The 15407-nt window shown below is 36.8% G+C and overlaps 2 protein-coding genes and 4 non-coding genes across 6 annotated transcripts; 4 read left to right on the top strand and 2 right to left on the bottom strand.

Annotated features, from left to right (window-relative positions):
- Positions 1–691: 691 nt before the first annotated feature.
- Positions 692–2506, bottom strand: LOC137735228 (3-ketoacyl-CoA synthase 19-like). The gene has a single exon (XM_068474636.1). The coding sequence runs from the start codon at positions 2439–2441 to the stop codon at positions 1026–1028; it is 1416 nt and encodes a 471-aa protein (XP_068330737.1). The 5' UTR covers positions 2442–2506; the 3' UTR covers positions 692–1025.
- A 2732-nt stretch (positions 2507–5238) lies between these two features.
- Positions 5239–5357, top strand: LOC137735784 (U5 spliceosomal RNA). Its single transcript, XR_011068693.1, has one exon. It is a non-coding gene; the product is annotated as a U5 spliceosomal RNA (small nuclear RNA).
- Positions 5358–6377: 1020 nt separating this feature from the next.
- Positions 6378–6495, top strand: LOC137735786 (U5 spliceosomal RNA). Its single transcript, XR_011068695.1, has one exon. It is a non-coding gene; the product is annotated as a U5 spliceosomal RNA (small nuclear RNA).
- A 1913-nt stretch (positions 6496–8408) lies between these two features.
- Positions 8409–8524, top strand: LOC137735780 (U5 spliceosomal RNA). Its single transcript, XR_011068689.1, has one exon. It is a non-coding gene; the product is annotated as a U5 spliceosomal RNA (small nuclear RNA).
- Positions 8525–9026: 502 nt separating this feature from the next.
- On the bottom strand, positions 9027–10785 carry LOC137735453 (3-ketoacyl-CoA synthase 19-like). Its single transcript, XM_068474876.1, has one exon. The coding sequence runs from the start codon at positions 10750–10752 to the stop codon at positions 9337–9339; it is 1416 nt and encodes a 471-aa protein (XP_068330977.1). The 5' UTR covers positions 10753–10785; the 3' UTR covers positions 9027–9336.
- A 966-nt stretch (positions 10786–11751) lies between these two features.
- Positions 11752–11869, top strand: LOC137735788 (U5 spliceosomal RNA). Its single transcript, XR_011068696.1, has one exon. It is a non-coding gene; the product is annotated as a U5 spliceosomal RNA (small nuclear RNA).
- Positions 11870–15407: the final 3538 nt, after the last annotated feature.

Here is a 15407-nt window from a genome sequence, read left to right as displayed (position 1 = left end):
CGCACCAAATTTTTAGGAACGAAGATCTTCGTCACACAAAATGCTAGGATACGAGTAGTAGTCGTCAGGATACATACATGGGATGACTAATCTTCGTCTCTAAAAACTTTGTGCGATGACATGTTATTCTTTCACATTTACTAAAGAACACTGTGTGCTCGTCGCTTTAAGTGATATACGCCTATTTTTGAAAGGCGCACCTCTATCGGTGCACCTAAATCTCAGTGTTTAAATTGTAAAAGTTCAGTTTGTATTTTCTTTAGCTGTTACCCTTTATGCCTGGAACTAAACAGTTATCTTGTCCTTGAAAATTTAGGGTAATCTCCACAGGTCATACAAGCCAAATATCACTTGTTAAAGTGAAGGAAATACGAGGTGTGCTGCTGCTGAGGTTGGAATATGTAGTGTTTTCTTATTTTTATTACAAGTGATATTCTGGAGGAAAGAAACCGGTAGTCAATGGCTTGCTTTGCTGTGGAGCTGGGTGTATACCGCCACGTCAATGAACGCTGGCGGCATGCTTAACACATGCAAGTCGGACATGAAGTGGTGTTTCCAGTGGCGGTTTTCTCTAACTATGAGAGTAATGTACTACTTGTGGTAAATGTAGTACTAGCAAAGGGAATACAAATATATCAAAAAGAGAGTTTGCTATCAAAGGAAATACTGATATAGATCATGGCCTCACATCTAGAAAATTAATGAACTCTTATTTTTATTATAAAAAAAAACCTAGAACACCTGATCGATCAGGGTTTATTTATGAGATACATCCAGACTACAGGGCTTGAAAAACTTCATACAAACTTCAAACAACCACACTTCTCCACAAGGTAAAAGAAAAACGCAAACTTATTAAGTGCTGAAAAATCAAACAACTAACAGAAATGCTACTCTTACTGCATTTTTCATACCAAATATTTTACCATTTTTCTAAAAGATATGAGATCCACATGAGTTGGTGGGTCCTACTTCGATTAGAGAAATGATACAAATATAATATGAAAAATGTTATAAGTGTAGCATTACTCAATAGCGAATTGGGACATGTCAAACCTAACAAAGCCTAGATAATCATCATTGATCCAGCCATACTTCTCCATGAACGGATTGACTTGGTTTAGATCCCTAGGGTAACTATCTATGCAGTCTTTCCACACATTGACATCATCCAAGTCCTTCATCACTTCCCACACAATATTGTTGCACTTAAAACCAGCTCCAAATCCACTCATCAGAATCCTGTTCCCCTTCTTAAGCCTCTTCTTTGCCTCCATGTATCCCAAAGCGTACCAAAATCCGGCCGCCGATGTGTTTCCGAACCGGTGAAGCGCCATTCTTGACGGCTCAACGTCATAATCACTTAGCCCTAAGCTCTTCCCAATCCCATCTATGATTGCTCTTCCACCAGGGTGAACACAGAAGTGCTCTATTCCTGTCTTGAGATTCAACCCTAGTCCCCCAGCTGCTTTTGGATTTTGGCTTGTAATACTAGTTCTAATATTGTTAAGCCTAGAGGCCACCAGATACCTAAGTATTTCTCTTAGTGGAAGCATTTTTGGTGCTAGAACTTGGAGGTTCTTTGTAAAACTCTGAGTTGCTGCTTTTACAAGGTATTTGGTAAGGCGGAAACCTCGATTTCCACTCTCATCTTCTAACTGTATGCAACAGTTATATGCTTCGTCATTCGAGCCGGTGTGCATTCGTACCAAATGGTTTAATTTCAGCTTGGCTTGGTGCTTTAGGCTTCGGTTGTTCGTGAGCAGCATCGCGCACCCTCCCGAGCGGAAGAGACAGTTTGTGAGCATCATGGATTTTTCTACGCCGCAATACCAATGAGGAGACAACGATTCCGTGCTTACAACGATGGCATTCGCATTCTTGTGAGACTTGAACAAGTTTTGTACAACGTCAATGGCAATGAGGGTTGCACTGCAGCCCATTCCCGAGAGGTTGAAGCTCTTGATGTCGTCCCTCATCTTGTAACGACTCACTATACGTGACGATAGGGAGGGTGCAGGGGAGAACATCGACACATTGATGACAAGAATGTCGATTTGCGACGGAGAAATAGAGGTAGGCAGGGCGAAAAGCTTGTCCAGCGCGTCAAAGATGATGCCATCCATCTCCGCAAGTTCATCTTCTAGGGTTGCAGTTTCTTCTCGGCCTTGGATGATGTTTCTTGCGCAGTAAGTTTCCTCGCCAATGCCCGAATGGGTAATAGTTTTCAAGAGAAACCTGATTTCTTCCAGTCCCAGATTCCTGTTCCGCGAGACTATTTTCAAGCATGAATCAGCGCTGAGCTTCATGTCGTCTGGTGGCATGTGGCACTCGTAGGCCAGCAGATAGCATGCCTGATCTCTCTTTCTGAGAAGTAACTTACAGAGGCAGGAGAAACCATAGAAAAGAGCCAGCAAACACGTTGCCATTAGGATCCCCATGTGTGTGTGTGTGTGAGAGAGAGAGAGAGAGAGAGAGAGAGAGAGAGTTTAGAATTGGGAAGTGTCAAATGATCAGTTGGATGTATGCAGTTTCAACAATCTATTTCTCTTATAAATAGATGTTTAATAAAGAGCTAGAGTGTAATGTAGTAGGCCTCATTAAAGTGTATGGTTCGGTAGTAGTTACGCCAACCACTAATAATAATTAGTAGGGTAAGAAGGCTTTGACATTTAGCACCTTATATGCTTGGAGAAATTTTTTAATGTGCCAAAACACGATTTGGGACACTAAATGTTATAATATAAGTGTTTAATTTTTTTTTTCAAGTATCCAACCACTTATATTATAACACTTAATATACCGAACCATGTTCCGGCACTGAAAAATCTCTTATATACAAGTTGTCGTGTGTTAGCTTTCTCCACTCAAATATTGTGTGGACTAGTCTTTTTTTTCATTGAATAAGGTATTTTTTCTTATCATTTTTTTTAACAAATTAAGGGATTGAACAATGCATGGGCAATGTCTTCTTCACGAAAACTTGGCTCGGGACTGACAATTTTAACCGTGGAGCTATGTCGTTTGTTCTCTCGGGTTTGATTGGAGATCACTCATTAGACTCTATGTACGTTTTGCAAGAAATTTTAAAATTCTTGGGTTCAAAATGAGAACTGATTTCATGTTAGTTTGGGATGACAATTTCGGACATGCCACATTACACGACTTAAAACCTACACATATACGAAACTTGTTGTATACATAGTTAAAATTGTTAAAATAATATTATATTTAGTAAAATAACGACTTTTTCCCATACTTCTATTTCGCTTTTTACTAAAGAATACCGTGTGCTCATTGCTATAAGTGACATAATTCTATTTTTGTAGGGGCGCACTTTTGTGGGTGCCTCTATCAATTCAAGTAGCAAGATTTAATTTGTTTACATTTGTTATAAGATATCCAAAAGGGAATTGTTATTGGCACTTCAAATTTCTCATTCTACACTTCAAATTTTTTATATTTAGAAAGAAAAATACACTTGTGAGGAGTTATGAATGAGATTTTTGGAGTGCCAATAACATTGCCCATCCGAAAATGGTATGATGAATTTGATGGTATTATTAGGTTGGATTGAGGTAAAAGAAATATACGAACGCTTGTACAAAAATTTGGTTATCAAAACTCAATAGGGAAATTGCCTTGACGGATAGGATATTCCTCAACTTACTAGCACTGCCATTAATGTTGAAACTCTCATGTAGCTTAGGATACTACAACAACAATAAAATCTTATCTCAATAAGTGAGATCGGCTATATAAATCCTAGGACGTCACTGTACTTGATTTTTTGCCAAGACTTCCATTAGCTTCAAGTATTCTATGTCTTTTCTTAAAGTTTATTTCCAAGTACCAAGTGTAGCTTAGAATACTAATATAAAAAAAAAAAACCAATATATGTGTATCTTTATTTGTTTTATAAACTAAATGCTCTTCTAATATTCTAGTCCACGTTCTATAATTGGTGACAATGAAATCCTTGATTCTTAATTTCTTTGAAAACAAATTGTTGTTATAATCAAGTGAACATGCCGCTTTTTGCTAAATACGAAAAAGGAAATGGAAATAGCTAAACGATGTTTTGTTTTCATCCGCTTATCATTTCTCTACTAAAAGGAAATACTTTGGTCCGACCACAATATAAAATGTAAATTTGTATTGACAAACATATCAAAACGACGTTGACAATTATGTAATTTTCGTGTCAATAATATAAATATTATGAAGGACATGTATACTTGTTAATACTGAATGGTGAAACCAACTAGCTTTTGAGATGATTTTATAGTAAATTTGCTCTTAGGTCCATAATTCTTGGAAGGCATGTAAGCTCATAGTGGGCCTTTTTCGTCCCACGACCATACGGCCTTGAGCCCAAAATTTGATGTGCATCATAAGCTACTAGTGACTGTTTTGCTATGATTTTTAACTTCAGGGTTCATGTTTCTTGCAGCAAATAATGACCGATGATGAAGATGAGTCATAGCTTAGGTATATTGCATCTTCTTCAGCAGGACAGTTCCCATGAAACTGATCTCCTTTATAGTCATTTTTACTCATAGGTTGGAAATCTAATTAGACATCGATCATCAAATCAAATATCAGTTTGAAACGAACATATATATGCTGGAAAAAAAAAAAAAACGAACACATATACTAGCTCTAGGAAATCTCCTTCCCTTGGAATCCAATCAATTGAAAAATTCAATTTTTGGATAACATATGTAGTGTCATAGTTCACATATATTGATAACTTATTTGGAAGTGCTTTTAAAATAACTAAAATGTTTTTAAATTACTAAAAACATTTCAGACCATATTTGACAAAATAATTTGAAAGTGTTTTTGTGATAAAAAAAAGCACTTGCATTTCTATTAAATATTTCATACCATAAGTGCTTTATGAGGAAGCATTTTCAAATGGGCTATAAGTCTTCAACACAATTCTTGTCAACTAATTTCCACTTAGGTTCGCAATCAAGGCCTGGTTTCATATAAGAATTGACAAAGGAACTTGCAAGCTCAGAGTTTTGGACTGGAGCTGATCTTTCAATGGGCAAAGAATTTTGGTGGGAATAGCTAAAAATAGACCAAAGGTTCTGTGGGATTTGAGCAAAAAAATTGGGAGTTAGCAAAGAAGTGGAAGCCGAACTATTTGTCCCACACCCGCCACAGGGGCAAAGAACTATCTACCTTCGCTCATATAAAATATTGTAGGCTGCGGAGGATTAACTTACGGAACCATGCGTTGAGCACAAAGCAAACTATTCTTTCCCCTTTTACTAAAGAATACCGTGTGCTCATCGCTTTAAGTGATATACGTCTATTTTTTAAGAGAGCACCACTGTCGGTGGACCTAAATCTCAGTATTTAAATTGTAAAAGTTCAGCTTGTATTTTCTTTAGCTGTTACCCTTTATGCCCTGGAACTAAACAGTTGTCTTGTCCTTGAAAATTTAGGGTAATCTTCACAGGTCATACAAGCCAAATATCACTTGTTAAAGTGAGGGAAATACGAGGTGTGCTGCTGCTGAGGTTGGTTTGCTGGAGTATAATGTAGTAGGCCTCATTGAGCTGTATAGTTAGGTAGTAGTTAGGCCAACCACTAATAATAATTAGTAGGATAAGAAGGCATTGACATTTAGCACCTTTTATGCCTAGAGAACTTTTTCAGCGTGCTAGAACATGACTCGGGACACTAAATATTATAATAGAAGTGTTTAATTTTTTTTTTCTTCAAATATCCAACCACTTGTATTATAACACTTAATATACCGAACCACGTTCCGGCACTGAAAAATCTCTTATATACAAGTTGTCAGTGTGTTAGCTTTCTCCACTCAAATATTGTGTGGACTAGTCTTTTTTTTCATTGAATAAGGTATTTTTCTTATTATTTTTTTAACAAATTAAGGGATTGAACAATGCATGGGAAATGTCCTCTTCATGAAAACTTGGCTCGGGACTTACAATTTTAATCGTGGAGCTATACCGTTCGTTCTCTCGGGTTTGGTTGGAGATCACTCATTAGACACTATGTACGTTTTGCAAGAAATTTTAAAATTCTTGGGTGCAAAATGAGAATTGATTTCATGTTAGTTTGGGGTGACAATTTCGGATACGCCACATTACACGACTTAAAACCTGCACATATATGAAACTCGTTGTATGCACAGTTAAAATTGTTAACATAATATTATATTTTGTAAAATGATGACTTTTCTCATACATTTTTTTAATGAATATATTGACACAATCTAAGAGTTTTGGACATTGCGGGGGGCATAATTGCTGCATAAGTCCCACATCAATCAGAGGAGCCAGCTATCTAGTGGCGCCAGTATTAATCAAGGCAACATTTGACTAATTTAAGTACGGAGCTATGCGTTGAGCACAAAGTGAATTATTCTTTCGCTTTTTACTAAAGAATGCTGTGTGCTCGTTGCTATAAGTAACATAATTCTATTTTTGTAGGGGCGCACTTTTGTGGGTGCCTCTATCAATTCAAGTAGCAAGATTTAATTTGTTATAATATATCCGAAAAGGGAATTGTTATTGGCATTTCAAATTTCTCATTCTACTTGTGAGGAGTTAAGAATGAGATTTTTGGAGTTAAGAATTTTTTATATTTAGAAAGAAAAAAAACACTTGTGAGGAGTTAAGAATGAGATTTTTGGAGTGTCAATAACAATTCTCATCCGAAAATGGCATGATGAATTTGATGGTATTATTAGGTTGAATTGAGGTAAAAGAAATATATGAATGCTTGTACGAAAATTTGGTTATTAAAACTCAATAGGGAAATTGCCTGGACAGATAGGATATTCCTCAACTTACTAGCACTACCATTAATGTTGAAACTCTCATGTAGCTTAGGATACTACAACAACAATAAAATGTTATCTCACTAAGTGAGATCGGCGGCATAAAATCTAGAACGCAACTGTGCTTCATTTTATGCCAAGACTTTCATTAACTTCAAGTATTCTATATGTTTTCTTAAAGCTTATTTCCAAATCCTAAGTGTAGCTTAGAATACTAATAAAAAAAAACCAATATATGTGCATCCTTATTTGTTTTATAAAGTAAATGCTCTTCTAATATTCTAGTCCACGTTCTGTAATTGGTGACAATGAAATCCTTGATTCCTAATTTCTTTGAAAAACAATTTGTTGTTATAATCAAGTGAACCATGCCGCTTTTTGCTAAATACGAAAAAGGAAATGGAAATAGCTAAACGATGTTTTGTTTTCTACTAAAAGAAAATATCTTGGTCAGACCATAATATAAAATGACGTTACATTGCTATTTGTTTGCCATGTAAATTTGTATTGACAAACATATCAAAACGACGTTGACAATTATGTAATTTTCGTGTCAATAATATCAATATTATGGAGGACATGTATACTTGTTAATACTGAATGGTCAAACCAACCAGCTTTTGAGATGATTTTATATTAAATTTGCTCTTAGGTCCATAATTCTTGGAAGGTATGTAAGCTCATAGTGGGCCTTTTTCGTCCCACGACCATACGGCCTTGAGCCCAAAATTTGATGTGCATCATAAGCTACTAGTGACTGTTTTGCTGTGATTTTTAACTTCAGGTTTCATGTTTCTTGGAGCAAATAATGACCAATGATGAAATTGAGTCATAGCTTAGGTATACTGCATCTTCTTCAGCAGGACAATTCCCATGAAACTGATCTCCTTTATAATCATTTTTACTCATAGGTTGGAAATGTAACTAGACATCGATTATCAAATCTAATACCAATTTGAAACGAACATATGTTGGAAAAAAGAACGAACACATGTACTAGCTCTAGGAAATCTCCTTCCTTTGGAATCCAATCAATTGAAAATTTCAAGTTTTGGATAACATATGTAGTGTCATATTTCTCACATATTGATAACTTGTTTGGAAGTGCTTTTAAAATAATTAAAATGTTTTTAAATCACTATAAACGTTTCAGACCATATTTGACAAAAAAATTTGAAAGTGTTTTTGTGATAAAAAAAAAAAAAAAAACTTGCATTTCTATTAAATATTTCATACCATAAGTGCTTTATGAGGAAGCATTTTCAAATGGGCTATAAGTCTCCAACACAATTCTTGTCAACTAATTTCCACTTAGGTTCGCAATCAAGGCCTGGTTTCATATAAGAATTGACAAAGGAACTTGCAAGCTCAGAGTTTTGGACTGGAGCTGGTCTTTCAATGGGCAAAGAATTTTGGTGGGAATAGCTAAAAATAGACCAAAGGTTCTGTGGGATTTGAGCAAAAAAATTGGGAGTTAGCAAAGAAGTGGAAGCCGAACTATTTGTCCCACACCCGCCACAGGGGGAAAGAACTATCTACCTTCGCTCATATAAAATATTGTAGGCTGCGGAAGATTAACATACGTAACCATGCGTTGAGCACATAGCGAACTATTCTTTCGCCTTTTACTAAAGAATACCGTGTGCTTGTCGCTTTAAGTGGTATACGCTTATTTTTTAAGGGAGCACCACTGTTGGTGCACCTAAATCTCAGTATTTAAATTGTAAAAGTTCAGCTTGTATTTTCTCTAGCTGTTACCCTTTAGGCCCGGGAACTAAACAGTTGTCTTGTCCTTGAAAATTTAGGGTAATCTCCACAGGTCATACAAGCCAAATATCACTTGTTAAAGTGAAGGAAATACGAGGTGTGCTGCTGCTGAGGTTGGAATATGTAGTGTTTTCTTATTTTTATTACAAGTGATATTCTGGAGGAAAGAAACCGGTAGTCAATGGCTTGCTTTGCTGTGGAGCTGGGTGTATACCGCCACGTCAATGAACGCTGGCGGCATGCTTAACACATGCAAGTCGGACATGAAGTGGTGTTTCCAGTGGCGGTTTTCTCTAACTATGAGAGTAATGTACTACTTGTGGTAAATGTAGTACTAGCAAAGGGAATACAAATATATCAAAAAGAGAGTTTGCTATCAAAGGAAATACTGATATAGATCATGGCCTCACATCTAGAAAATTAATGAACTCTTATTTTTATTAAAAAAAAAACCTAGAACACCTGATCGATCAGGGTTTATTTATGAGATACATCCAGACTACAGGGCTTGAAAAACTTCATACAAACTTCAAACAACCACACTTCTCCACAAGGTAAAAGAAAAACGCAAACTTATTAAGTGCTGAAAAATCAAACAACTAATAAAAATGCTATTCTTACCGCATTTTTCATACCAAATATTTTACCATTTTTCTAAAAGATATGAGACCCACATAAGTTGGTGGGTCCTACTTCTATTAGAGAAATGATACAAATGGAATATGAAAAATGTTATAAGTGTAGCATTACTCAATAGCGAATCGGGACATGTCAAACCTAACAAAGCCTAGATAATCATCATTGATCCAGCCATACTTCTCCATGAACGGATTGACTTGGTTTAGATCCCTAGGGTAACTATCTATGCAGTCTTTCCACACATTGACATCATCCAAGTCCTTCATCACTTCCCACACAATATTGTTGCACTTAAAACCAGCTCCAAATCCACTCATCAGAATCCTGTTCCCCTTCTTAAGCCTCTTCTTTGCCTCCATGTATCCCAAAGCGTACCAAAATCCGGCCGCCGATGTGTTTCCGAACCGGTGAAGCGCCATTCTTGACGGCTCAACGTCATAATCACTTAGCCCTAAGCTCTTCCCAATCCCATCTATGATTGCTCTTCCACCAGGGTGAACACAGAAGTGCTCTATTCCTGTCTTGAGATTCAACCCTAGTCCCCCAGCTGCTTTTGGCTTTTGGCTTGTAATACTAGTTCTAATATTGTTAAGCCTAGAGGCCACCAGATACCTAAGTATTTCTCTTAGTGGAAGCATTTTTGGTGCTAGAACTTGGAGGTTCTTTGTAAAACTCTGAGTTGCTGCTTTTACTAGGTATTTGGTAAGGCGGAAACCTCGATTTCCACTCTCATCTTCTACCTGTATGCAACAGTTATATGCTTCGTCATTCGAGCCGGTGTGGATTCGTACCAAATGGTTTAATTTCAGCTTGGCTTGGTGCTTTAGGCTTCGGTTGTTCGTGAGCAGCATCGCGCACCCTCCCGAGCGGAAGAGACAGTTTGTGAGCATCATGGATTTTTCTACGCCGCAATACCAATGAGGAGCCAACGATTCCGTGCTTACAACGATGGCATTCGCATTCTTGTGAGACTTGAACAAGTTTTGTACAACGTCAATGGCAATGAGGGTTGCACTGCAGCCCATTCCCGAGAGGTTGAAGCTCTTGATGTCGTCCCTCATCTTGTAACGATTCACTATACGTGACGATAGGGAGGGTGCAGGGGAGAACATCGACACATTGACGACAAGAATGTCGATTTGCGACGGAGAAATTGAGGTAGCCCGAGCGAAAAGCTTGTCCAGCGCGTCAAAGATGATGCCATCCATCTCCACAAGTTCATCTTCTAGGGTTGCAGTTTCTTCTCGGCCTTGGATGATGTTTCTTGCGCAGTAAGTTTCCTCGCCAATGCCCGAATGGGTAATAGTTTTCAAGAGAAACCTGAATTCTTCCAGTGCCAAATTCCTGTTCCGCAGGACGATTTTAACGCATGAATCAGTGCTGAGCTTCATGTCGTCTGGTGGCATGTGGCACTCGTAGGCCAGCAAATAGCATGCCTGGTCTCTCCTTCTGAGAAGTAACTTACAGAGGCAGGAGAAACCATAGAAAAGAGCCAGCAAACACGTTGCCATCAGGATCCCCATGTGTGTGTGTGTGTGAGAGAGAGAGAGAGAGAGAGAGAGAGAGAGAGAGAGAGAGAGAGAGAGAGAGAGAGAGAGTTTAGAATTGGAAAGTGTCAAATGATCAGTTGGATGTATGCAGCTTTCAACGATCTATTTCTCTTATAAATAGATGTTTAAGAAAGAGCTAGAGTATAATGTAGTAGGCCTCATTAAGATGTATAGTTAGGTAGTAGTTAGGCCAACCACTAATAATAATTATTAGGATAAGAAGGCCTTCACATTTTGCACCTTATATGCTTGGAGAAATTTTTCAGTGTGCTAGAACACGACTCAGAAAATTAAATATTATAATATAAGTGTTTATTTATTTTTTATTTTTTTCAAGTATCCAACCACTTGTGTTATAATACTTAATATACCGAACCATGTTCCAGCACTGAAAAATCTCTTATATACAAGTTGCCGTGTGTTAGATTTCTCCACTCAAATATTGTGTGGACTAGTCTTTTTTTCATTGAATAAGGTATTTTTCTTATCATTTTTTTTAACAAATTAAGGGATTGAACAATGCATGGGAAATGTCTTATTCATGAAAACTTGGCTCGGGACTTACAATTTTAATCATGGAGCTAGGTCGTTTGTTCTCTCGGGTTTGATTGGAGATCACTCATTAGACTCTGTGTACGTTTTGCAAGAAAATTTTAAATTCTTGGGTTCAAAATGAGAATTGATTTAATGTTAATTTGGGGTGATAATTTCAGACACGTCACATTACACGACTTAAAACCTGCACATATATGAAACTCGTTGTATACACAGTTAAAATTGTTAAAATAATATTATATTTAGTGAAATGACGACTTTTCTCATACATTTTTTTATGAATGTATTGACACAATCTCTGAGTTTTGGACTTTGAGGTGGGCATAATTGCTGCATAAGTCCCACATCAACCAGAGGAGCCAGCTATCTAGTGGCGCCAGTATAAATCAAGGCAGCATGTGACTAATTTAAGTACGGAGCTATGCATTGAGCACAAAGTGAATTATTCTTTCGCTTTTTACTAAAGAATAATGTATGCTCTTTGCTATAAGTGGCATAATTCTATTTTTGTAGGGGCACATTTTTGTGGGTGCCTCTATCAATTCAAGTAGTAATATTTAATTTGTTTACATTTGTTATAAGATATCCGAAAAGAGAATTGTTATTAGCATTTCAAATTTCTCATTCTACATTTTAAATTTTTTATATTTAGAAAGAAAAATACACTTGTGAGGAGTTGCGAATGAGATTTTTGGAGTGTCAATAACATTTCCCATCCGAAAATGGTATGATGAATTTGATGGTTTTATTAGGTTGGATTGAGGTAAAAGAAATATATGAACACTTGTACGAAAATTTGGTTATTAAAACTCAACAGGGAAATTGCCTTGACGGATAGGATATTCCTCAACTTACTAGCACTGCCATTAATGTTGAAACTCTCATGTAGCTTAGGATACTACAACAACAATAAAATCTTATCTCACTAAGTGAGATCGGCTGTATAAATCCTAGGATGCCACTGTGCTTGATTTTGTGCCAAGACTTTCATTAGCTTCAAGTATTCTATGTCTTTTCTTCAAGCTTATTTCCAAGTACTAAGTTAGCTTAGAATACTAATAAATAAAAAAAAACCAATATATGTGCATCCTTATTTGTTTTATAAACTAAATGCTCTTCTAATATTCTAGTCCACGTTCTGTAATTGGTGACAATGAAATCCTTGATTCTTGATTTCTACGAAAAACAAATTGTTCTTATAATCAAGTGAACCATGCCGCTTTTTGCTAAATACGAAAAAGGAAATGGAAATAGCTAAACGATGTTTTGTTTTCATCCGCTTATCATTTCTCTACTAAAAGGAAATACCTTGGTCATACCACAATATAAAATAACGTTACGTTGCTATTTGTTTGCCATGTAAATTTGTATTGACAAACATATCAAAAGGACGTTGACAATTATGTAATTTTTATGTCAATAATATAAATATTATGGAGGACAGTGGCGAATCCAGGATTTTTCGGAGGAAGGGGCGAACTTAAAATAATGCAAGGTTAAAGAAAAATGGCAACAACTAAATCGTTTTATATAGTACTGTCTTCCATAATTAATCAATACAAACAAATTACAATTGTTGCCGGTCAGGTTTCATGTCATGAAATCGTCGCATAATAGGCTCATTATCAATAAAAGAAAATACATATTTCACAATGTAAACATCGATTGTCGCTAACCTTTCTTGGCATGATGTGGTCTCTAGGTTGACAAGGATCAATTTGAAGATAGTGTCTATGAATTGCTTCACTATAATTAGGTGGATAATCAAGCATTCAATGTCTATGTGCAGGGTCTGCAGGAAGATTAGCCAATATTTCATTAAACTCAGTGGCCTCACTTTGTTATGACCTACTTGGAATATTTGAAGGAGGACTTCTTGGAATATTTGAAGGAGGAGGAGGAGGAGGACTACTCGGAATATTTAAAGGAGAATGACTACCCAAAATGTTTGAAGGTGGATTTAAGCATTGTTTCTTATAGTATCGTTCCATCACGTAACTGTAAAATGGAAAGAAATAAAAATTCTTAGACTCTTAATCCTAAAGTAGACTATACTATAGTATGCATAATAACTAATCCAACCAACCAACAATTCAATTAATCAATACCAATAAACATACAAATTATTCAATAAATAAAAATTCAATTCAACTAATCATATTCATATGAATACAACTAATCAATTCAACTAATCAATAAGATTCAAGAATTCAAATTTTAATTTTCACCCTAAAAAATAATTTCATAATTTCATATCAATAATCATAGAAACATATGATTCACATCAATAATCAATAACCAATAACCATATTAGTGCATTACCATATGATTCTATACCAATTAAACGAATTTTGTATTAAATAATTAATTAGGGTTAGGGATTATACTAGTTGGCTTGGCTACTGGGGATTTTGGGGAGCAGCTTTGCTCTCTCTCTCTCCCTCTGTCTTGATTGGTGAACGGCACGGGACGGGAGGGATAGGAAGTAAAGGGGAACCGGGGCGGGGGGCTTTATAATTTTTTTTTTAATTCAAATATACAAAACGGCGCCGTTTTGTTTTCAAATATTTAATTTTTTTTACCAGACTCAAAACGACGTCGTTTTGGCCTGGATTTAAAAAAAAAATAAAAATTAACAGCAATCTGCTGCTGCTGCGCGTAGCAAAACAGATTGCCCAGCAAAAACAGAGGAGAAGATGAACCAGGGTTTTCCGGCGAGGCGCAAGGGGAGTGGCTAACCTAGCTCTCCAGTGGTGTTTCCCGGCGAGGGGAGTGACGGCCGCCACTCTTCGCCCTCACATGGCTTCGCCACTAATGGAGGACATGCATACTTGTTAATATTGAATGGTCAAACCAACTAGCTTTTGAGACGATTTTATAGTAAATTTGCTCTTAGGTCCATAATTCTTGGAAGATATGTAATCTCATAGTGGGCCTGTTTCGTCCCACAACCATACGGCCTTGAGCCTAAATTTTGATGTGCATCATAAGCTACTAGTGACTATTTTGCTGTGATTTTTAACTTCAGGGTTCATGTTTCTTGCAGCAAATAATGACCAATGATGAAGATGAGCCATAGCTTAGGTATATTGCATCTTCTTCAGCAGGACAATTCCCATGAAACTGATCTCCCTTATAGTCATTTTTACTTATACGTTAGAAATCTAACTAGACATCGATTATCAAATCTGTTGATGCACAAAACCAGCGAGGACTTTGGTACAACAGAAAGTGTCAAGTTTGTGACCTTCGCCAGATTGCTCCGGTCATTAATGTGGATAAGTATGTAAAGATATAGAGATAGGGAAGCAAACACAAGATGTACGTGGTTCACCTAGATTGACTACGTCTACATAGTAGAGGAGTTCTTATTAATTGTGAAGGGTTTACACAAATACATAGGTTCAAGTTCTCATTTAGTGAGTTCTAGTGCATAGTTTAATACAAATGACATTAGGGATTATTGTGGGAGAATGATCCCCTTTTATAGAAGAGAGTTTCTAGTTCTGTTATGACATTGACATGTGTCGTACTATGATTGGCCTCTGATATCGACACGTGTTGCGCTGTGATTGGCCTCTGATATCGACACGTGTCGCGTTGTGATTGGCCTCCTGGTTGGAGGGAAACTCTTGTGGGTCCTTGACGTTATACTGTTGACCGGTGCTCAGTAATTTCGAGATTGGTCAAGTATGGTACAAACAGTGCTCCCCTAAGTTCCCGAGTGAGGGAAACTTCTCGGTTGGGGACTTACAAGATCCAAGCCATTGAGTAATCACGAAACTTCTAAGTACTGAAGGGTGACATCATTTTCATTTGCCTTTGCCCCATAAGTAGATGTAGCCTCTTCTCTAGAAGTATTTTTCCTCCATCCAGGAATGGTATCTTTAGCTGTTGTTGATGCATAAGGTAATGTATCATTTTCATTTGAAGCTTACTTGTAGTTTTAGGCTTGGTCAAGTGCGATATGAACCCTATAGTACGGGTTTACCAAGTCTCTGAGCGAGGAGATCTACCGAAAGAGGTTACAGACAAGGTAAGTAATTAGAGTTCCAAGCAATCAGCCTTAGATT

The sequence above is a fragment of the Pyrus communis genome, chromosome 5 (assembly GCF_963583255.1).
Source record: "Pyrus communis chromosome 5, drPyrComm1.1, whole genome shotgun sequence".
Lineage (NCBI taxonomy): Eukaryota > Viridiplantae > Streptophyta > Magnoliopsida > Rosales > Rosaceae > Pyrus > Pyrus communis.
Note: the sequence above shows the minus strand (reverse complement) of the source record. Positions and strands in the feature narration are given on the sequence as shown.

Bases quoted from the DNA above. Each gene is read 5' to 3' on its own strand.
- LOC137735228 (XM_068474636.1), bottom strand. From the start codon at position 2,441: ATGGGGATCCTAATGGCAACGTGTTTGCTGGCTCTTTTCTATGGTTTC.
- LOC137735453 (XM_068474876.1), bottom strand. From the start codon at position 10,752: ATGGGGATCCTGATGGCAACGTGTTTGCTGGCTCTTTTCTATGGTTTC.